Source organism: Pempheris klunzingeri, chromosome 2, assembly GCF_042242105.1.
Source record: "Pempheris klunzingeri isolate RE-2024b chromosome 2, fPemKlu1.hap1, whole genome shotgun sequence".
NCBI lineage: Eukaryota > Metazoa > Chordata > Actinopteri > Acropomatiformes > Pempheridae > Pempheris > Pempheris klunzingeri.
The window spans coordinates 23161481-23184858 of record NC_092013.1 but is presented as its reverse complement, the minus strand read 5'-3'; the positions used below and the strand labels follow the sequence as shown (position 1 = coordinate 23184858).

The 23378-nt window shown below is 42.7% G+C and overlaps 2 protein-coding genes across 2 annotated transcripts; both read right to left on the bottom strand.

The window, feature by feature from the left end:
• Positions 1-503: 503 nt before the first annotated feature.
• LOC139219944 (regulator of G-protein signaling 9-binding protein) lies at positions 504-3854 on the bottom strand. The gene is made up of 4 exons (XM_070851962.1): positions 3653-3854; positions 3361-3564; positions 870-1012; positions 504-683 (listed from the first exon to the last, which is right to left on the bottom strand). The coding sequence occupies exons 1-4, from the start codon at positions 3852-3854 to the stop codon at positions 504-506; spliced, it is 729 nt and encodes a 242-aa protein (XP_070708063.1).
• A 9501-nt stretch (positions 3855-13355) lies between these two features.
• LOC139218968 (E3 ubiquitin-protein ligase RNF182) lies at positions 13356-15720 on the bottom strand. Its single transcript, XM_070850728.1, has 6 exons — positions 15657-15720; positions 15000-15153; positions 14320-14387; positions 14098-14221; positions 13751-13977; positions 13356-13538 (listed from the first exon to the last, which is right to left on the bottom strand). The coding sequence occupies exons 1-6, from the start codon at positions 15702-15704 to the stop codon at positions 13356-13358; spliced, it is 804 nt and encodes a 267-aa protein (XP_070706829.1). The 5' UTR covers positions 15705-15720.
• Positions 15721-23378: the final 7658 nt, after the last annotated feature.

Here is a 23378-nt window from a genome sequence, read left to right as displayed (position 1 = left end):
TAACTTCTTTCCCAGATGCACCCTCACTGTTAGAGACGATGTCCGATGTATAAAGCACTAAACTGTTTAACTACTGAGGCGAGATTATTAATGCGCATGCTGTGTTTTCATACAAAGAGAGGGTGACTTTTATTCTGATAAAAACCACGTGCTTTTATTTTGACAGAGCTCACTTTGAATCATTCGACAGAATTTGGAAAAAAAAGTTTTGATAAAATCATATTAAAAAAGGCATATATCAATATTGTGACTTTAAAATTACAAATGTTCTAATTATATTGGGACCATTGCAGATACACTTACATTATCTTGAAACAGTACAATTCTTATATTAATATTACTTTATCATAACATATTTTTTGAAATATAAAAATAAGTAATAAAATCAGTATTGCTGAAGTTATTTTTGTGTCACATTTATTATTTAGACACAGACATGGGTATCCTGTATTGTCCTCAGGTGTGTCACACTGGCGACATCATGGTGATGTCAGCGGCCCCTTCTACCCGACGCAGCCCAGTCCGCAGCACGGTGGCTGGCAGCAGGCGGCCATCTTGTTGTTGTTGGAGACGACCTCAACCTCCATCAGGTCCTCCAGGCTGGCGTCTGGCTCGTCTAGTTCACCACGAGCCTCAGCCCACGCTGGCTGGGTCGCCTCCACCGACCAGAATGCAACAGGAACCTGCAGAATACCAACAAGTTTAAATGAAACATGACCAGACGCTCCCCCCGCATACAAGACACCCCCATCGTGTATGAAATACTCCTTCAGGTCCCACCTTCAGACCTGAGTCTGGTCTACAGGTGGAACCTTCATGTTCCATCTGTTCTAAAGAGGCAGTGTTCCTTCTCACAGATTCTGTCTCACCCTCAGCTGCATCTCGCTCAGCATGGCCTCCAGTCCTGCGATGTGATTGGTCAAATCAGGGCTCGGCTCCTCTTCCAAGGTGAGCCATGGCGCCTGGACCGACGCCACCCGAGCTGCCACGCCCACCACACCATCAATGCACCCTGAAGAGACAGACAGGTAAGAGGTTCCAGGTAAGTAAACACATGAGGAGTGTCTTCCGCTCCTCAAAGAAGATCCAGTGGTTCCACAGGAGGTTTTAGGGCTCTTTAAGGAACCTCAAAGAAAGCTTGGAGGTTTTCTTGCAGCTGTAACTGAGACTAGGGATGTAACACCAAACACTCACTGTATGATATTACCACAATAAAAAGTCCATGAGACCATATTCATCGCGATATTTAAAAAAAAAAAAAAAAAAAAACTAGAAAAGAACTCAGAAAGTGCAGATCTCCATTTCACTTTTTTTGTTTTCTACTACAACCTCTGGTCTCCCCTGGCATGTTTGTAATTGTAGACTCAAGCTGTATACACAAGGTGTCTTTAACTTGTATCATGTAACTGCTTCAATAAAGTTGTTAAAATGGCGGCAAAGATAACAGAAATGGAACTCATCTTGTATGATGCGAAAGTCTAGTGGATCATAACGTGTCGAGAAAATGAGAGCAAACTTTTCTTGATGTCAGTTTTTGAGCCATGACGAGGTCGCAGCTGCAGCTTGCGCCTGTGTGCAGGTCAGGATCATTGGACTGAATGAAGCGCACACGTGAAGGAACATTGTAGCGGAACTCCTGCACTTTCATCATACGCTTAAACCCTGCATCCTCTACGACTTAATATGGTCGCATATCCACAGTGATAAAGACTTTTCTAGCATTAGTTATGACTTTGGAACGGTCTGAATCTGCAGAGAGGCTTTGTGAACGCTGTGGTGAAACGGTCTGGTCTTCCAATCTGTTTTGTCTCATTCCGCTTATCAACACTCACTGCTGAAGCAGTCATGTTACCACAGACATACCCGACTTAAGTTGATCAACGTCGGCATGCAGTTTGACACAAGTCATTCATTTCCGTTGTAACCAACCACGCTAAGCTGACTAGCATGCTACAGCAGATAGACAACAACTAGTGCATTTCAGCAAACTTTCCAGGTAAAACGTGCTGTGGGTTAGGGTTAGGGTTAGGGTTAAGGTTCCACAGTCCCACAACAGCATCAAGACATTTTTTTATTGTGATATCACAAAATTAGATTACATCCCTACTAGAGAGCCCATCAGGGAGGTTCCAGGTATCAGTATGGAGGCTTTTCGGAACCTTGAAGAATGTATATTGGACCATATGGAGATTCAGGAACTCATTGAGGAAAAGCTATTCTTGACAATGTTCCAATTATTCTCCATTTCTTCGGAGGGCTCTAGAAGTTGTGAAAGAGTTCCAGGGGTCCTTGAGGAGGTTGCAAACATTTCATCTTTCTGAGTTTAGGGGATTTCTGGAGGATGTGGACCTTTGAGGAGGTTCTGGGGTATCCCTGAAGAGGTTCTTGAGGCCCTTGAAGAATGTCTGTTAGTCCTCAAGAACACTGAAGGGCCCATTGAGGGACATCCAGTAGGTCTTGAGGAGGTTCCAGATGCACTTGAGGAGTTTCTTTGGTTTGAAGAAATTCTCTGCTTCTCGTGGATGTTCTAGGGGTGCTTGAAGGATGTCTAAGACCCTTGAAGATGTTCCTAAGTTCTTAAGGTGCTTCCAGAGAATTTAGAGAAAGCGTTGGGGCCCTTGAAAAAGTTTCATTTGTACCTGAGGAGGTTGCAACAATCAATTTCAGGTTTCTGTCCCTTGGAGGTTGAAAATGTACCGGACACGTCCGAGGGGGTTCTGTGGTGCCTTGAGGAGGAACCAAGTATCCCAGAGAAAGTTTTATATGTCCTTTAAAAATATTTCTTGGTATTCAAAGATGTTTAATGACCGTTAACCTTGCGGATGTTTCAGATGTCCCTAACAAGGTTCCACAACTTCCTGAAGGAGCTCCAGTTTCAGGTTATTCTTGAGGAATTTCAACTGGGCTGTGAAGGGATTCAGGTACTTGAAGAAGGATATCTGGAATTTTCTGCAGAGGATGTTTAAGTCCATGAAGAATCTGGATGCCCATGGAGAGGCACAATCAATCAATCAATCAGTCAGTCAATCTTTATTTATATAACGCCAATTCATAACAACTGTACAGAGAATCTGTTCCAGGGGTGTTGGAAGATGAGGTTGAAGGTGTGACAGAGGATGTGTTGGTGAACCTTGAAGAGGCTGGTAGAGGTTCAGATGGAGGCTTCAGGTGTGTTTGATGGGTTTATTTTCCACTGCCAGGAAGTCTGGCAAAATGTAGTGGGAAGGAAGTAAACAGAGGAAGTAAGGTAGGAAAGTGAGGAAATAAGAATGTAAAAACAGCGGGTCAGAATCTAAGGTGGCACATGGCTCAGCCAATCACGAAGCTCCCACAGACGGGAAGTTGAAGCCATGAGCTGACCTGAGTTGACCAGGGAGCGTCTGTCTTTGCGCTGGGTCAGAGGGAACTGTCCAATTAGACTGCAGGCCTTATGGAGGTCAGACAGGAAGCTCTCCAAAGCTGACAGGAAGAGAACCCACAGACGCTCTGAGGCCTGTCTGTCCTCCACAGCTGAGGGGGCAGAGTCACAGTCTGACAGCAGACGCACCAGACGCCGGGACAGACCTGCAGACAGACCAACAGGTGAGAGAAAGACAGGCAGACCTGCAGGCAGACAGAAAGAGAGATCAAAGACAGGTGCAGGTCTTCGTACCACTGCAGATTCGGTGTGCGAGAGCTCTTGTCTCGTCCATCTCGTCTCGCAGGAAACTGCAATCCGCTGAGCTGCCAAGCGACGCTGCCAGCTGCTGGAAACAGGAAGTGACCCGACTGAGAGCCTCCTGGGCACGCTCACATTCGCTCTGCTGCCGCCGCCGAACCGCCAGCTCGTCCACCGAACGACGCCACCGACTCATGATGTCATCACCCACCTGCTGGGACGACAGCAGGTGAGGAGAGGCAAGTCTATGAATCTGTTGTCGTTTTAAGGTTATTATTACTTTAAATTGGGTTTGTAAGATACTCAATAAGATCTAGAATCAATCTTAATCTCTATTTAATCTTTGATTGAAACAAACAGCTACTTGGAGAGGAAACAGAGTCATAACGTGTGAAATGGGTTAAAAATCTTTGATCATTCAGAAGACGGAATATTTTTTCATCCAGATGACTTAATGCTGTGCTGCAGTTAAATCAAATGTGTATTTAGATGTATTAAAGGAGTTCTTTGCTGATTTTCAACCAGCTTTGTATCATTACATTGTGGGTAGCATATGCAAATGAACAATGTTACATTTCCTCCATGTTGCCTGGACCTAAAGCTGTAAAAAAGCACGTTGTTTTATGGTTCTAGGGCTGTTTTGTTTTTATGCCCACTATAAGAGAATGTTCTTAATAGTTTAATGCTGGAATCAGACATTCAGGGCTACTTGAGCCAGAATAGAGTTCAGAGGAATGACAGTGCACGAGGGACGAAGAGGCCTCCACAACCGAGAGTCAAGCACTGCCAGTGAGGACAGCGGTGCAGTGCATTCTGGTTATTGTAGGGGTTTTTTTTAAGCGAGAAAGAATACCATATCTTCTTTGTTTTCTCTGGCAGTTTCCAAAAATATTAGCACCTTCTACTGCATAGACAACCCATTTTTATTAAACTTGAATGTATTTAATTTACTGTATTGATTTGAATACACATGTTAACGGCAGACAAACTGATGTCTAATAAAACAGATACATTTAGTTCTTAAAAAGAGTGAAAATGAACAAAGAATAAAGAACATAGTTTGAAGATATTATGTTTTTCAATTGAATGTCTGTAGTTTTAAGTATCACGTGCTTCTATCAAAGGAAGTTTTGTAGTTTAAAAAAAGTATAAAATTGAGGCATTGCACCTGTTTTATCTGTTACAGTTTCCAGTCTGAGAACTTTAAAACCTTTATTTTCACCGTCACTCTGTCTGTAGATGGTTATTTGTATTCAGTATTCAAAAAGACAGTATTATTTTTCAACACAATTCATGTTTCAGTCTTCTGTGACTTCACTGTGGCACTGACTCAAAGCTTTAACTCCACATCTTTCATCTGTGATATAAACGATGTATTAATATATTACATGTTCTATAATTACATCTCCAATCAAAGAAAAGGTTGTTGCTCCTGGTTATTATGGAGACCTCAAAGAGTTCAGGTTTGGGGCGATTTCTACTTTTTTGAGCTCTACAGAACTAAACTACAATCATGTCTGACGTTCCAAAATGTTTAAAGACTTCAAAATGCTTCAGTGACCACGAGAAGACGCGTTTAAAGTTTTAGATCACAGAATAAAATCAGTCTGTTGTCCTACCTGCTGCTGATCACGACTACATCCAGCTTCTTCTTCTGTAACGGAGGACCATGAAACATCGGGCAGGTTTCTACCAACACTCTTCCTCTCCTGTCAGGGGACTGTCAGTGTTTTTAATTAACGCTGGGAGCCCAGCTGAGGCCTGAAACCTGTCAGCCCCTCAGAGACTCCTTATTTTACCCTCAGTCTTGCCTTGCGGGCAAATCTCTCTGTCAGGGATTTACCTGTCCAGGTAGACTGCGTCATGTCAGGGTTATTTATAGACAGACGGACCTGGTTCGGTACTACCACAGGTGTTCACACGCGTACTTTTCAAGCGCCTTAAAGTCAGAAAGTGCAGTTTCATGTTTCCAGCTGGAAACTAAATTAAACTAAACTAAACTAAACCAAAAAACCGAGCTGTCCATCATCACAAATCAGTCACTGTGTTTCTACTTTGCAATGTTCTACTCAAAGATGGCATCAGAGTGGCTTCTTATATATAGTCTGTGGTTATAATTGCTAGTTAATCAATCGCTGTTGAGTTCTTAAGATTTCTAGGATTTCGTCTTTTCATAAATCCTGTTCCTATTCATTTTATTTGTCTGGTTTAGTTTTAGCTACTGGACAGCAGGTGTTCAACTCATATGTGTTTTCTGATGTGTGTAACTACATCTGTGCCTGCTTTGAGTATGGAGCTAAAACAGTTTCACAGGTATTCGCAAACACACACTCGTAAAAGCACGATGCACAAATAAATGCAGAGTGATCTGTAACTTGTATGAATTAATTTGTATGTCAACTTAGCATTTTTAAATAGAAATATTTTATGAATCTCAACAGAATCCTGTGGATCTTTTTGAGACTGTTTTATGGTGCCGTTTCATACAAAATCCATTACAATACACAGCACATTACAATAATCAAAGAAAGTAATGGGGTTACATTCTCCTCACTGCAGCAGCTAGTTAGTTAGCCATGCTGCTGCTGCACCTTTACTTCGTCTTCTTCTCCTCCTCCTTTATCTTGTCCTCCTTCTCCTCATCCTTCTTCTGTTTAGTTGAACAGTAATCAGCATTATGGGGTCAGCATCCACCAAGTCACAGTTTTTGAGATGCACGCCATGTGGTTAAGCAATCTCATAAGGATCCACAGGAATCTGTTGAGTCATGAATATATTCCCATTTAAAAATGCTGAGTTGTCGTACAAATGAAAATATTTAAGTATCAAATTAGAGATACGGATGCAAAACTGATGAGTTGTGGATACAAATCACTCTACATTTATTTGTATATTGTGACTTCACAGTTGTTTGTGAATACTTCGACTGAGACTGATGTTTTAACTCCACGATTGAGGTCTGAGCTACAGTCCCGTGTAGGACTTTCTGATCCCTCTCCCCCAGGATTTTGGATCATTACCACCTGCTCCAGCAATATGTGTGTTCGCTCCCAACTGCATTAGGCAAAGTTTCGGATCATTCCTACTTGCAGCAAAGTTTGAAATCCCGGCCTCTGCAAGATTTGCATTGGCTCCTGTGGGACGCTCCATGGAGCTGTCCGTGGTGCTCAAGTATTTCTCTCCGTAGTATCTTCTTTAATATGTGCATGTCTATACTTTTGCACATTTGAAGGAACTAAGTCCAGTTAAGATAAGATAAGATAGACTTTATTTATCCCACACTGGGGAAATTCACTTGTTGACTCCCTCCTTCTAGTTAACAGTCAGCCCTAAATCCTGTGATTCATTTGACCGCCTGCAGCGAAGGTTAAACCACCTGCTCCCATGACATTTGTGCTGGGTCCCACAAGACAACTGATCCCACTCCCAATGCAGCCCTGTAGTCTGTTGACCTCGTGGATCATAAAGGGTAAAACTAAGCTAAAACAATGCAATGTTTATAACACTGGATGAAAACTATCAATCAATAGATCAATCAACCAGTGCTAGTTAATTTACTGAGATCACCTGCTAACTTTAAAGGCTAATGCTAACCCTGAACCTAAGTAGCAGCAGCAGTAGTAACAGCTGGACTAACAGTAGCGTTGTAGTAATATCTGCAGTATTCTGGGTTAAGAAATTGTGGTCAGCCATGTTTCAGTGTGTCTATAGTTTATTTGATGTTACAAAGTTTCATCACAGAAACAAGGGGAGCAGAACGTCCACATGCTCCGCCCACTACACAGACATGACACAACAGCTGCTGCAGGTCAGCTGACTATCAGTGTCCTCCTGATGTACACCTGATCGTCATCATCATCATCATCGTCATCGTCATCATCGCGTGATTCATCAATCAAACATCAAATCAAATGATGGCACTTCATAAAGGACAGAAAACATAAAGGAACAGTCCCACATTTATTAAATCGTCTTGATCTCTGTTTTGTCAGAGGGAAACTGTTAGCCTAGCTTAGCGCAGAGGCTGGAAGCAGGGGGAAGTGGTTAGCTTAGTTCATATTGGACGGCGTGCCCGGAAGCAGAGAAGTAAAATGAAAGATACTGTATATAATAGCATGAGTAACAATAAACTGTGAAGCGACTTCTTATCTGAGAGCTGTGTTCCTCCAGCATCTCTGTGCACCGTCTACGGCCGGTGCTTTTAGGCATGAAGAACATTAGAAACCCAGCGAGACGCAGTCAAATACAACAATAAATACGCATCCATCAAAGGTCACAAACTCTGTGCCAGTCGATGTTGGAGGTCTTGGTGTGAAATCACATCTAACATTACATCTGTCATTATGCAGATTTACTATTCAGGTATTTAGGTCAGAAAACCAGTAACATCATCAGCAGACGTGACGTGACACCTCCACAAACATAAACTGTACAGATTTCTACACCAATAACACTGTTTTCTGAAGACAATATCACACATTAAAGTGCCTACGTCACATCATTAAGACCTCAACAACATGGAGCCAAACTGAGAAATGATGATTCTGGAAAACACAGAAGAGTTACAGTTCCAAAAGGTACATGTCAATAAAATAAAATGAGAAAATTAATAATAATCAACTCGATCAGCTCAAAATGAAAAAGAGATTCTTTGTTTCCTGGAATAACGTCTAAACACTCCCGAGTCTGAATCACTGTCCTGTTGCAGTAAATAGGACAGGAAGTAACATCAGGGCTTTGATGGAGCTAGGCTAACAGTTTCCCCCTGCTCCCAGTCTTTATGCTAAGCTAACAGTCCTCTCACTGGACGGAAACACCCGCCTGTGGAGAAGAAAAACGGAGAACAGGAGGATTTAAAACATATCAGTGCTGACAAAAAGAAGTTACAGATTCACACATATTAAACAGTTACATGTTTTGTTTTCCAACATGGTTAATTAGTTATTTGAAGTCTGTGTCAGTCTGCACAGTACAGCGGTTCAGTCTACAGCAGCTTCTCTGATTGGCTGACAGGTGTGACATCAGCTGACAGTCTGGATCCTCCTGTTGTTTCTGAATATAAAATAAACTGTTCTCAGTTTGTCTCAGCAGGAGGTGACGAAAAATAAAACAAAACCTTCACAGTAAAATAGCAGAGAGAGGAGTGGGGTGGCCTATTCTCTGTACTGATGTCATTACCTGGTCCTGGTCTAATTGGCTGTAGCTTCACAGAGAGGAAGGAGGGGAGGGGGGGGTAATGCTGGTATTCAGAGGGGGCAGGAACAGAGTGGACAGGTGTCTCAGTGTGTGATGGGTCGGCCTACAGAGGGGTGTACTAAGAAGCAAGAATGGTGGGTTAGCGAGGTACGCTCAAGCTAAAGCCAGAGTTCTCAACGTCACGAAGGTTCCTCTCTTTTAACCTGGCTGGATCACAATGGTAACTTATGCTGCACACCAGACCTTCACCAATGTGGTTATGCTGAGATTTTTGTGTATAAATTGGGTTAAGATTTTTGGATATAAATCGACTGCAATAAATATCGTTCTTTCGCTAATTCTTTTCCTGACGATATTCTCTAAGAGCAAAATAGATTCTCAGCTGAGGGAATACGTTATATATGCAAAGCCTTTGAGCTGTACATTAGTTATGCCACAGAACGAAGCCATGCAGTTACAGTAGCTGAAACTGTATGAATCTGGTCGTCACGAGGACGCGCAGTTCATGCATTCAGCTGGTGACGCAGAAAATCGAACATGTCAACACAGGGACACAGATATATTTTACACAGCAGATCATCCACACACCAAAAGAATGAGGAACGCTCAGCAGCTCAGACCACTGTGGATTATGTTTTTATGCTTGGTCCTGATTTACTAGCAAGTCCATTTTACACTTTAATTATACTTTCAAACATTTTAATAGGCCACTGAATATAAAATGGTATTTATCGCAGACAATATTCAATCAATAAAATTCATTTCACTTTAATTTGTACAAACACTAAAATGATTTCCATGTATTCTTCGTTATGTCGGAACTAAATCAGCTTAAATCTGTTTAAGAGCTTGAGAGAGTGCAGCTGCTATGATAGAAATAAGTGAGGTGCACTGAGGGCGACTGGTCAAATAAATATGAAGGTTTTTTCCACCATTCTTTCTCGCCTTATCTGCAACAACAGTTGGTATATTATTCATAGCTCCGAATTATAACGACCCATTCCTCTTTACTGAAGTAGGAGGCATATGATTGGTTCATTTTGTGTGAAAGAACACTCAAATGATACATCCCTGTCAACGGGATGTATCATGTATCTTCAGGCACAGAGCCTGAAGAAGAGAACCTGTGTTAACCAACGTTAATGCTGAGCGATGACACAACGGTGGTTTCCCCAATCTAGCTCTGAGCTTGTTCACATAAAAGGGACGACGTTTGCACCATAAAACCACTCAAACATGGACCAGTCTAGCAGCATATTTTGCGAACTAAGCGCAAATATGACAAATACAAAGAAGTTGAACACATAATCCGTGCTAAAAGCACCAGTTACAGCTGTAAAATGCAAAAAATGTGTTAATGCGTAAACTAATAGGCTTATAATATCACTATAATTACATCTCCATTAAATGAATGTGTTGCTTAGTTGTATTTGGCCTTATTCTTTCAGCTGCAATCCCTGTGGTGTAAAATGGACTTGGGAGCAAATAAAAAATAACCATATCATACCATAATTCAGAGCAGTAAGTAGACTAGGCTCATTATCATATCTTATAAGTACAAGTGAAAGCAGGTTGGACATAACCCATGGCCTGATGGCCTGGGGCCAGCAAAAGTTTATGTTTTATGAAATGTCACTTGTTTTCAAGACATATGACCAATGAAATGCACTGTGATTCACTGAAATACACGTGGGGAAGGTGACTAAACTGTGGCGCAGGGTCACTGCTGAATGATTAGCATCAATTTTGTCCAAACGCAATAAACACACTATCTCTACTTTAAGCAGCCTGAGTTGGGGACGAGTCACAATTCTACATCAAACACTCCTTGACATCACCATCAGCAATCTTTTATTGCTTATTGTTTGTTAGAAAGTGCAGCTGGCAGCGAGGGCCGCTGCTCCCACTAGCTACCTGTTACAACAGCTGTAAGACAGACAGTCATGCTGATAATGCTGTCTGGCTGCTGTAAGTAGTTACTACCAAGAACCAGAGTTAGCCAAAGCCTCTCCTGTATGGGAGCCTCTATGTGCCCATAAAAACCTGCACAGCTCGTACAGTCTCTGAGTCTGACTATTTTGGGAGCTCATCTGTTTCTCACTTTGAATAGAGGAAAGTATTTCATCCTGCTTTATTTGTCCTATTGATGTACTTTCTGTTTTTATTTGCATATAGTACAGAATTATATTCAACTTCTTCAACAATCCACTGATTTTGTTTGTAGTTATTTGATGATCACAATTTATGGACAGCTCATTACTCTGGGTAGATTTGATGGATAGTCGTGACATTTTAAGTCTACGGACATCTAAAGTGACGTGCTAATGAGAGCTTTGTTCTGACTAATCATTTACCTGCTAAATAATTGTCCTGCCCTTCAGCACAGCTGCTGGAAAAAAATCATAGTGAAAACAGTAAACAACACTCCTGGGTGGAAAACAGCAACTGTGGTTCGATGCCTTGGAAAGGAGCACTAACGAATTCAAGGGAGACTTCACTGTTGTACATATTATGTACAGTAAATCACCAAAATGATGGAAAAAAAGACTTGTTTTCGTTTTTGGCTGCAGGGCCAGTGAAAATATATAAGGGGCTAGTAAAACTGGCCAAATGGACCAGTGTTGAAAAATGTCTCGTTGAACCCTGACAAGGCCTTAGTGCTTCTGCCAGTCTCTGTTGTAGGACGATAGAAGTACAAAGAAACCAATGAAATTCTGCCCAAAGTTCAGTACGGTGACCTTTGGGCAAGCAGACCAAACTCTGTTGGCGCTTCATAGCCCTACCATCGTGATCGAACCTGCTCCCTCTCTGCTGTTGTCTCCCCACTGAAATGACGGGAGGCGACAAATTGCCATTTCTAAGAGGTGCTTTTATGTGCAATGACCTGTTATCTTGAACATAACCTGCTCTAGAGTAAGTCAGGTGTGCAGCATGGCAGTGTACCCCGGTAAGAAGTCAACCACCATCGTAACCCTGAAAACACACGGTTACACCTGAGGTTACCTCACTAACCCCAAATCCTGCATTGTAGCCTCAGGTTCCACTGTTCAGTTGTTGTTCTGGTTCTGTCGTAGCGTTGATGAAGTGTGTGTGATGGCTCATGCTGTTACTGTGTCGATGGTTCTGGTTGCAATGTTGCTGTTCTGTGATTGGTTTAAATTTTGTTGTCTTGTTCTGGTGGTTCTCATTGTTGTGTCGTCATGGCAACAGCGCTGACGTTCTGACTGTTTTATGTTTGTTCTTGGGTTGTTATAGATCAGATCAGCACCCGACCCTTTCTGGGGGAAAACAAACGATACTCGCCGCAGACTTTAATGTACAATAGCAGCACCAAGCAAAACCAGTAGAAAGCCACCTGAATGAAATTACTTTATAAATGACCTGAAGACAACATGTCAGGAAATATATGCCCTCTCTGCCTGACCTAGAAATACAACATACATGGAAAAGATTCATTTGATCCACCTTCAGTCACATCCCTTCATTCTCCAGCATCAGGCTGGTGTATTAAGGTCCGTCAGTAACTCCACTCAGTGAACAGGTGTCCTGCCCGGACACTTGTTCTCACCTTACTGAATCTCCAGGTTAGCAAGTTTCCCCCTCTACTAATAGTATGCTAGCTAACAATAACACTGTGCTCTGAGCTGACCTAGCTAATGTTTCGTTATAGCATATAAATTAAGGTGAACGTAGCCCAGTCAGTGTAGCCTGAGCCCCAACCAGTAACTGTTAGTAGCCATAAAGAACATGGGTCCAATAACAACCTATTCTTTAGCAGGCTATCATTTTTATGCAGTCATTTGCTGCCTTGCTTCTGCAGAGAGGATGAGCGCTCACAGGCTCTCTGCCACTGTGCTGTCCTGCATGTGCTTTGGCTGGAAGCATGTGCTAGTAACACAAGACTACAGCTGTTAATATTAAATTCATGAGAGTAAAATTGGTTTGGCTTTGCGCCTCATAAATAAGCTAAGCTAATACAGGGTCAAGAAACACAGGTGACTCGTTTCACACACTGGCAGACGAGCGGCTAACACACAAGCATACGGCGTCAGCATGCAGCTTGGAGCCAGAAAACCCTTCTATCAGGATATTTTTCAGCACATGGCGGGGGAACAAATCAGAGATCAGTGATGTGGGATTTTATCCTGACAAAACCAACTACACAAAATCTCTTTGGCATATTGTTATTTATCTAAATTGGTGAGTGTGGGTGCTGTTGCTGTCTACGTGAGACAAGGGATTGTTTTCCCCCAAAAGGGGGGCGTGGCGATGAGAGCCTACACTGGACGACTTGATGCCGATCTGATCTATAGCAATAGTGATGTGTAGCTTTGTTCTTGTCTTTGTCATGGCAGCGGTTCTTGTCGTCATGGTAGCAATGTCACTGTTGTCATGGGAGTGATCATCTTGTCGCTCTTCTAACGCTATAATGGCAGCATGTGTTCTTGTCATCATGACAGCGTGTATTGTTGTGTAGTCATGGCAGCGTGTGGTGTCATCGTCATGGCAGCGTGTGTGTGCGTGCGGCAAGCGCCTCCATCAGCTCGTGGCACAGACACTGACAGAAGCCGTAGAGGACGAGCAGGAGCAGTGTGGAGGGAACCAGACTGACCAGGATCACGCCCAGCCACAACTGACCAATCATCAGCAGGTAAATCCCCAGAGGCAGAGAGCTGAAGTACACCTGTCCAAACACACAATGACACCACGTCAGATACACACTGGTCTGGTCAGCTGGTCTGTCTCCTGTCCTTCCTTATGGTCTGTCTCTATATATAGTTACTGGTTTGCTTGGAGCTGGGATTGGCTCCAGCCCCACCATGACCACTCAGGACAAGCAGTATAGATAATGGATAAATGGATGGATGGATGGTTTGAAGTTTTGAATGTACTGACCAGACAGAGCGCCCCCAGCAGGCAGCGGGGGAAGCTACGGGATGTCCAGGCGCGACACTTCTGAGCCGGCAGGTTGCAGGGCAGAGAGTCCAGGCTGGGGGGACGGTACAGACCCACCACATTGAGCATGCTTAGAGAGTCCGAGGACGGAGACTCCTCAGGGAGCTCCATGATGGTGATGACCAGACAGTCTGAGGAGCGATGAGACGAGTCCACGCCTCCTGCACCTGGCAGACAGACAGGCAGAGGGACAGACAGGGAGGCGTTTAACTCTACAGACTGTACATTTTAATATGGAGCAGCGAAATAAAAAACATTTAGAAAATAAGCTTGTCATGTTAATTTACCAGGCAGACTGGTGGGACTCAGCACCACCTCCCCCCCACCTCCTCCTCCCCCTCCTCCTCGACGGGCTCGGTCCTGACATGACAGAACAGCCAGGATGTGTCGGTCGTCCTCCATTAGCCACACCTGAAAAAGAAGGCAGTTTGACTTCAGTCCGTCCAAGTCTGACAGCTAGAAGTCAGGATGGAGAGAATCGCCTCTTTGTTAATAGACTAAAGTCTCACCTCTTCGTCCGGGACGTGGGTCTCATGCCGACAGAACGGACAGCTGATGACAGAGGGTGAGGACTCGCCTGTAAACCCGTCAGAAAGGAGTCACGTTATACTGACGATGGCAGAATCATGTCATAAGCCTCACACTGATCATACTGCTCATGTCTATCTCAAATCTGTGTAGACGGCTCTCTTTTGAAGTCCAAGTCAAGCAACAAGTTTTCATCAGCAAATGTCTCCAAAAGACTTTGAAGTGTGATTTTACCACTTTTTTGTTGTTGAAATTTTTGCTTTTAAGTCTCAAAACAAGGAGCAAGCTTTCAAGTAATTCAGATCTTACAGCTGTCAAATCCAAGTCACCTTTTAAATTCTTCACTCAAGTCCAACTCTCACTCTTAGAATTCTGGTTGACATCATCGACTCCACACCATCAACACCATCGACTCAAGCTGAACAAGCTCAGGACAGACAACTTTGCCTGCCAAGTCTCAACTCTTTTAAGACAAGTCCATGCCAACTCCAAGTCTTTCAGGTCAATAAAAGACTTTAATGTTTTTACTTTCAAGTCTCAAGTCAACTCAGACAAGTCAAGGAGTGATTGCTTGACTCACCATGTTTATCTCAGGTCAAGTGCAAGTGAAGCCACTAGTCTTCATTCAAGTCAGCAATCTTTATCCGGCAAATAAACTCACCCATGTCGACCATCTTCTTCAGACACTTGGCACAGACTCGGTGTAGACAGCCCAGCAGTTTGGGTTTCCGGCTGCGAGTGTCGTAGCGGTTGTAGCAGATTTTACACTCGAGTTCCTCTAGAGTGTAAACCAGAGACTGAGCCCAGGTCTGCACCTGAACACACCACAATAAAGAGTTAATAACCCTGACCCTCCCAACACCCGAAACAACTATGTGGAGCCACCACCTGATAGGGTTGGGTAAAACGTCAGGCAAGCAAAGGCGGGAACCCCTGCCATCATAGAGTGGTTCTAGGGATGTGGAGTGTCATCTCTCTGGCAGGGAAGGAACCAGGTTGGTACCACAGCACCATGTGCCATAGATCGATGACCAATTTTGTGATTGTGTCATCAGATCTTCGGCTGTATTTTGTTGGGACAGTTGGGTAAAGTGAGAGGAAGACCTGCCAACTGATCATTACCTAGAAGTGAGTTGGATCAGATGGTGGGGGATGATGCCTGACAATCCTGGTAAACCCCAACATGTAGTGAGGGTGAACTGAAAACGTCTCGACTTTATCTTCCACCTCTGGAAGGACTTCATCCCAGGGGAGGAACCTGCTCCAAAGTGATGAAGTCAGAGGTGACACTGCAGTGAGGCTTGATGGGAACTCTCACCTTGCCTTCCATCTCTGGGCCGGGCTCCGCCTCCTTTTGTTGGCTCATCCTACCAGCTGTCGTCTTCACCTGAACCAGGAAGGAGGAGCAGTGGTGGGTGGAGCTTAACTCAACCAGAGGTCGTCACCTGACTGGATGACAAACAAACAATAAAGAATACTACAGAGTAAAACTACTGTCTCCATGGTACGTTTTTCTCCATACAAGTAAAGCAGCAGGTAAGCACCTGACTCCAGATCAGCTGAGCAGTCTGACAGTCTGAGAGGATGTCCATCTGTCCAACCAGGAGATTGAATCTACAGGCAGAGAGGGACAGATAGATCAGAGTGAGAGAGACAGAGGGACAGACAGGCCAGAGGGAGAGAGAAACAGACAGACGCGCCTGAGGGACAGACAGAGATTTCAGAACTAGATCACAGATTCCTGTTGTTTTCTATAGAGCCTGAACAGGCGTGTCTACCTGAGGTGAAAACAGCAGTTTGATCAGACACATGCATAAATACTACACATGACCATATGCTGCAAGTATGTAAAGTAACCTAAGTAATTACATTACTCGTTGACCATTAATTAAAGCATCCTTTTCTCACAGCTTACAGAAATGGTTTGAGCTGTACACACACTGTATTTTTTGTAATGCATATTTTGATATTTTTTCATCTATTTGTGTGAACCTGATAGTTCTACATTAATGTTTTAACTCTATCCTTGTTTTTAGCTGGTTGTCTGTTTCTATCTTTCTGAACATTGTTCTTGTAACTGTGTGTAAGGACAGTGAACATATTGACGGTATAAATATGATGATTTGGATAAAATACCTTTATGCATAAATACAGGAACATGTGGCTGAGTGAGCTGCTGCTGGTTCGTTTTTTCCCTTTTATAATTACTTGTTTTTACAGAATAATAAATATTTTGCTTAAAATAAAGTCCTGTGTCTGTCTGGTCTCATTTATTGTTGATGTTAATTTAGAGTAGCCTCAGAAACACACACACACACAATCTGCTGAGGGTATTTATAGACTGCAGTTGTTATGTAACTGGGGGTGGGGACACTGGGGATGCTGACATTGCTATGGCAACAGCTTTCCCTGTGTTTCAACGAGAGATATCAGCCAATCAGATGAGTCAGATGTAATCATGCCGGTGTATCAAAACAGTGTGATCAGCTGATTCACTGTCCACAGAGGAGATGATTTCATTTCATTCAGCCCAAATGAATTGATTGGTCAGCCAACATGCCTGTCTACCTCCATACCTGCCTTCCTGTGTGTACCTAGGCAGACTTGTTGCAAAAGCTAGTAAATCGTACGAGAATGGCGGAGAAAGCACAGCCAAAATTTGAGCTGCGACTCAGCGACAGACTGCACGATGTACACACCCACTGAGCCTCAGCTCTCAAATTTGTGTACGACAACAGACTGACGTTTAGTTTGCTAACACCACAAAGTGCACTCGCTGAGCCGAGAGAGCAGTAACTATGAGATGTGGGTTCTTTTACTATTTAACAGAGCTGTTGTTGTTTGGTGGAACATATATTTTAAGCCAAAAAAAGAAAGAAATACTGATCTTATAAAGTAACTTACTGCAACATGTTTGAGAGTCTTGCATGACTGAGGGAGACTTGGATCTTTTTACTTGTTGTGTTTACAACTGAGACAATGATTGCTATAATTATGCTTTAAATTGTTTTTCAAAACTGCAGATTACCTGTTTGATACTCTTTCACAAAACTGTTGAGAATATTGTGTTAATTGTAGTGTGATCTGTCAACACTATGATTAAGTCTGACTGTGAAAAACAAATATTGTGTGCGCTTTTTTATTACTTTTATCATTATTTTTATTACTCAGAACACAGTCACAGAGTTAAACCAGGTTTGTTGACTATCCTAAATGCATGTTTTTCATATCACTTGTTTAAAACGTGTAATCACATACAATAGAAGAACAACTACAACAACACTATCAGTACAACTACTGAGGGCTGCAACAGCTCATTGCAGCTCGAAGTAGTTCTAATATATTAAGCTCTAGACCTGCACTGATGTTAGGCTGAAGAGTCCAGCAGTGGGTCTTTGTTGGTTGGTCTGACAGCTGTCAGACAGATGTCCCTTGTTGCAGGCCACTGGTGATGTGCTGCCTTCTATGCAGGAAACAAAGGCTACTGAACTTTATTTCATGGTCACATGGGCACTAATTTAAGTTACACAACGTTGCCAAGCAAATGAATTCCTGCAGTTTGACCATTTGTTTTTCAAACTTAGCTAAATCTTACCTTCAGTGGCATGTTAATTTAGTACATTAAGCTTACATAACATTACAGCAGCAGCACACACATAGCCGGGGCGAAATCGACCTTTTGTATAACAAATCTAATGCTAGGTCACAGCTAGTGCTGCAGTATGACGTTTCACAAAACGCACCATGAAAAAGCTGTAATCAGTATCCAACTTTACTCTTTAAGTTACTCTTATCATTTAGCGGTAGTCTGCTTCAATTGAGATTCACACAGTTGCTACTGACTAGCCCTCAATATTCCAACATTACCAATCTAACATCACTCCATCCCGTGATGATTACAGTAAATGCTGGCCACATTAACTGTACGACAACGCCAAGTTCATAAGGCTAACCTACACAATAAACAGTAAAACAGCATAAACATGGCAAAACTTACAGCTTCCAAGTCTGAAGTTGGATCACGGACAGCCGGTATCGATCCACTGAGCTTGTAGAGTTACCGAACAGACACACACACACTGGCAGCTTTCTAGTTGTTTTGGGGACATTTCCATCACATTTCTATCCAAAATAAAGAAAATCCACTGGGTCACAAAGACTGCTGCGTGGATTCAAGCAGCCAACAACTGAACAATCTGCATGCATTGGCCTTGCTTCTTTGTCTTATCAGTACCTTCATTAGCAAGCGAAAAACAATGGCAGCCAACGAGTTAGATTCATCTCTGACTTGAGGGCGCGCCAAACAAGCCTTTAGATGGGCTTTCTTTCAAAGTGATGTCATAATGTAATGGAAGAAAATGAAGTCCCTCATTTTCTTCCATTACATTATGACATCACTTTCTGTGGGACAGATCACTGCCTTTGGCGTGGACTTTAGGCTTCATAGCTATACAGAACAAAAGCTACACAATTCACAAAATGTATGAAATGTGTCGATTACATACATTTGTTTTTGTTCTTGTAGATTAATGTTGTGGAGTAAAGATAAAACGAAAATTAAGTGTTGTCATTTAATTGTGAGTGGTGATGTAAAACAAATTGGAGACTTTCATCAAAAACAAAAACTCTCACTGAGCACTCAGCTCCAGCTATTGGCAAGCATTTTGCTTCTACATGGAGATTTAGTGCAGCGCCTAGCTCTCAAAACTGTGGACATCTTTCCCCCGCAAGATTTCTAAGTGTCACACAGCTGAGCCTCTAGAACAGGGGTGTCAAACTCAATCAAAGAAAGGGCCAAAATTTAAAACATGGTCTAAGTCGCGGGCCAAACGGGCTCAACATTTAGTGAAGACTCTAAAAGTGACTCTTTTATTATAGTATATAATATGATATAATTATATATATATATATATAATTATATATATATATAATCCAGAAATATGAATGTAAACATCCAAACTTCAACAACTTTTCCTCAATAAAATAAATAGAATTTTAAATAATTTTTTTCTTTTCTGTACTATCCTGATGTTTTGTCTCATAGTGTCGTCTTATATTTATATTCTTTAATTATAGCCACATCAGCTCCACAAACAAGACACACAGGTTCACCTCCGATATCGACAAACAGGTAAAATTCTGCCCCCCACCTGCTTTAAAAGTCTCTGTTTTCAAAGTCCAGTTTTCGTTTAGCCATTTATTTTGGGGGGGGCTAGCTTAATGGCGCGTTTCCACTAGTACCTACTCCGAGTAGAGCTCAGTAGGTACTAGTGGAAACGCTATACACTATAACAGCGCTGATCGATGCATTGATCCGCTGATCGGTGTGTCATTATACCTGCGGGAGGAGGGGCTGCTGCACGGGTCCTGACTAGCGCGGCAGCTGTTCAGTGCATTGTGGGATTTGTAGTATTAGAGGTGGGAGTGCTGTTTACGGGCCATTCTTAATAGTCACATGACATTATCTCGCGGGCCATATATAATTGTATCGCGGGCCGTATGTGGCCCGCGGGCCTTGAGTTTGACATATGTGCTCTAAAACAAAATCATTATCATGCAATGCACTCAGTAAGACAGACATTTCAATTTTATACTCCACTCACAGGAAGATGATGTCAACACTAATTGACTCCACCAACCAGTGATACCCTATCATATCACCCTAGCTTGTCACCAAAGGTGCAAAATAACATTCCAACTTCAGGCAAAATTTTGGCAAAGGAAAAACTAGCAGCCATTTTCAAATTGGTTCCATTGACCTCTGACCTCAAGATACTCAGGTACGCTGGGCGCCCTCAGGTTGGTAGTTGCTTTAACAGGAGGTCCTCTCTGGCAGCTTTGGCAACCGTACCGGTAGTTGTAGTAGTGTTAGCTCAATATCTGATATCTGTTTCAGCATCTGTGCATCCCTAATGATACACAGTGTTACTGACATGTTCTACAGCCATTTGTGAAATGTTCTGGTGTCTACGGTGTTTCCGAAGTGTTCTAAGGTGGTTTTTATTCTACAGACTTTTTGAAGTGTTCTGCAGAGTTTCTGAAGCATTCTACTTTGTTTCTGCCATTTTCTACAGAGCTTCAGAAGTCTTATCCAGTGTTTTTTACATATTCTACAGTGTTTCTTAAGTGTTTCTGACATGTTTCAGGAGTGTTCTACTGTGTTTACTATGTTTCTGAAGTGCTGTACGGTGTTTCTCAAGTGTTCTACAATGTTTCAGACATATTCTACTGTGTTTCTGACATGTTCTTGTGTTTCTGAAACGTTCCACGTAGTTTCTGGGGTGTTCTACAGTGTTTCCAAAGTGTTCTACAGTGATTCTGAAATGCTAGTGTTTCTGAATTCTTCGACAGTTACTGCAGTGTTTCTGATGTGTCCTACGGTGTTTCTGAAATATCACAATGTTTCATATGTGTTCTACCGTGTTTCTGAGGTGTTCTACAGTGTTTTTGAACATTTCTAAATTGTTTTTAAAGTTTTCAAGTGTGTCTAAAATGTTCTACAGTATTTCTGAAGTCATCTACAGTGTTTCTAATATGTCCTAGTGTTTCCTAAAAGTGGTCTATAGTGTTTCTCAAGTGTTCTACAATGTTTCTGAAGTGAAAAGTTCTACAGTTTTCCTCAAGTGTTCATAAGTGTTCCACTGTATTAGTAATATTTTTTGAGTCTTGAAATGAGACTCTGTGCTGGAGGAGACTGAGAAAATGTGATGTTCCTTTAACAGAAATGAGAAAAACAGATCTCTCCAGCAATAAACAAGACTCTCTAGGTCTTCTGCTCTCTTATGATGCTCAGAACAAACAGAGTCAGTCTGTCTCCTGCACAACTTCTCTATTTATGCTCATAGACAAATGACCTGAGGTCATCAGGAGGAGGGCAACAGCCACCAGAGGTCTGTCCCTGGTTAACCTGGACAGGTGTTCTGTCATACAGTCTGTCTGGGATCTTTCCATATTTACTACATGTGTCACAGTATTTAATGTCCTCCATTTTGTCTGAACTCTGAGTCCAACATGAACTCTGTCTGCTAGCAATCCCATGATGCAACACTTCAAGGTACAGACACCTAAACTTTGAATACTGTGTAACGTACTGTGTACTACACTGTATACTGTGTAACACAAAGTCTGTTGTAGAGACGAGAGAATCATCAAAGATGGAAGAAACGCTGCACACTGTGACATCGCCACTGAGATTGTGACATCACCGCTAAGGCTGTGACATCACCTCAAAGGTTGTGACATCACCGCTAAGGCTGTGACATCAGCGGTGGAGAGGTGGAGATGTTGGCAGTGACATGTTGCTGCTCACCTGCTGGAAGATGGAGGCTGAGTTGATGGTTGCAGTAGATGTTCTTGCAGTTTGCGCTGCTGTCGTCTCACACTGTGATGGTTAAACAGCAACAGTCTGGTTGCTGCAGGCCCATTAGTTGCTGGGGATTGAGGAGTTGTAAGCTTGGTTGCTGAGGTCTCCCTCAGGTTGAAGCAACATGGTGGTTATTAAACACCAGCATTTTGTTTCCAAGTTGCTGTCCGTCCTGACGCCATACATACAGTAGTTGTAAGTATAGTTTCGGTGGGTTTAGTGGCTGAAGGTTTAGTGGCTGCTGGTCAGGTTGCTGTAGTCTCTGTCGGGGTGAAGCAACATGGTGGTCATCAAACATCAACAGTCTGTTTGCTAGTTGCTGGACGTGCAGTTGCCCTACATGTACTTGGTTCTTGCTGTAGTCTGGTTGTTGCTGTGGTCCCTCAGCTTGAAGCAACACTGCGGTACTCGGCCGTCATCAGTCTCATTAACAGTCCGTGGTCGTCGCGCGCCTCCGCTCTGACCGACAGCGCGGGGAAGCTAGCAGGCTAACAGGCTAACCGCCGCTCTGTCTCCGCTCCGTCGGCCGCTGGTCGCGCGTTGCCGGCCGCTGACCGGTTGTGGTCTCGGTTGTCGGTGACTCACCGTCTCTCCTCCGTCTCTCTGATGCTCACTGCGGCGCGCGGCCGGCGGCGGGATCCCGGGTTACCATGGCAACCGGCCCGCAGCGGGATGACGGGAAATCTCCGACTGATGATGATGATGATGATGAACAGAGAGTATCACCAACCTGACCAGTGACCTGATCAGCATGTGTACACACAGGAAGTAAATGAGTTACTTTGCTGTTACATAACAGTCGGAGCTGCTGTGAAACATCGGGACTGACCGCAGAAACTCACCTGCTCAGTGACACTAACTGCTTCAGTGATGAGGGCTGGCCACGTAAAGGCACAGTGTTGGGATTAAAGATGTATTTAAAGGGAATTTACAGCTTAATATTCAACTAAAAGACATCAGATGAATCATTGGTCACATAGAGGACAGTTTGTAGGAAACTTGCCGTTACTAATACTCCATACAGAAAAGTACCACCAGGTAAACTATTTAGAACCTGCAGGGAAATACTGATGATCTGAAGAAGAGTTACTGCGTTTATACAGTGTTTCTTTAGACTTTCTTTATTTGATCCCCCATAGGGGAAAATTTTCTTGTTACAGCAGCAACAATATAAACAGGGAGAGTGAAAAAGATAAAGCAATAGAAAAGACAAAAATAAATATAAATATAAATATATGTTTGTGATGAAATGAAATAAATATTTACACCATAGGATATTTACACTTTAGACAGGAATGGAATGACATGGATGGTAGGCAGTATATTAACATCAGCCAGTGATGCTGGTGTTATAGAGTCTGATGGCTGATGGGAGAAATGACCTGCGGTAGCGTTCCTTCTTGCAGGGGTTTCTGTCTCTCTTCTGTAATATTCCCATTATTAGCCTTCCTTGTTACGTTAAGAATAAAGTTCATTATTTTTATTTCTTTAAACTAGGTATATATGTGTGTGTGTATATATATATATATATATCGAGTCTCGAGTATAATCGAATTTCTTATTGCAGTGTTTGCATTTTCTTATCTGCAGTGCTGCCTGTAGTTTCTTTCATCCACATATATCAAGAATTCCATCACATTATTCCTTCAAATATAAAAGTCGGAACTTTGCTTCTTT

Bases quoted from the DNA above. Each gene is read 5' to 3' on its own strand.
- LOC139219944 (XM_070851962.1), bottom strand. From the start codon at position 3,854: ATGAGTCGGTGGCGTCGTTCGGTGGACGAGCTGGCGGTTCGGCGGCGG. The intron at 3,565-3,652 runs GTACGAAGACCT...GTCTGTCTGCAG, and splicing joins CGCACACCGAATCTGCAGTG to GTCTGTCCCGGCGTCTGGTG. The intron at 684-869 runs GTGAGACAGAAT...GGTATTCTGCAG, and splicing joins TGAGCGAGATGCAGCTGAGG to GTTCCTGTTGCATTCTGGTC.
- LOC139218968 (XM_070850728.1), bottom strand. From the start codon at position 15,704: ATGAGCCAACAAAAGGAGGCGGAGCCCGGCCCAGAGATGGAAGGCAAG. The intron at 15,154-15,656 runs GTGAGAGTTCCC...TGGTGTGTTCAG, and splicing joins GCCCAGAGATGGAAGGCAAG to GTGCAGACCTGGGCTCAGTC. The intron at 14,222-14,319 runs GTGAGACTTTAG...CTTCTTTTTCAG, and splicing joins CCCACGTCCCGGACGAAGAG to GTGTGGCTAATGGAGGACGA.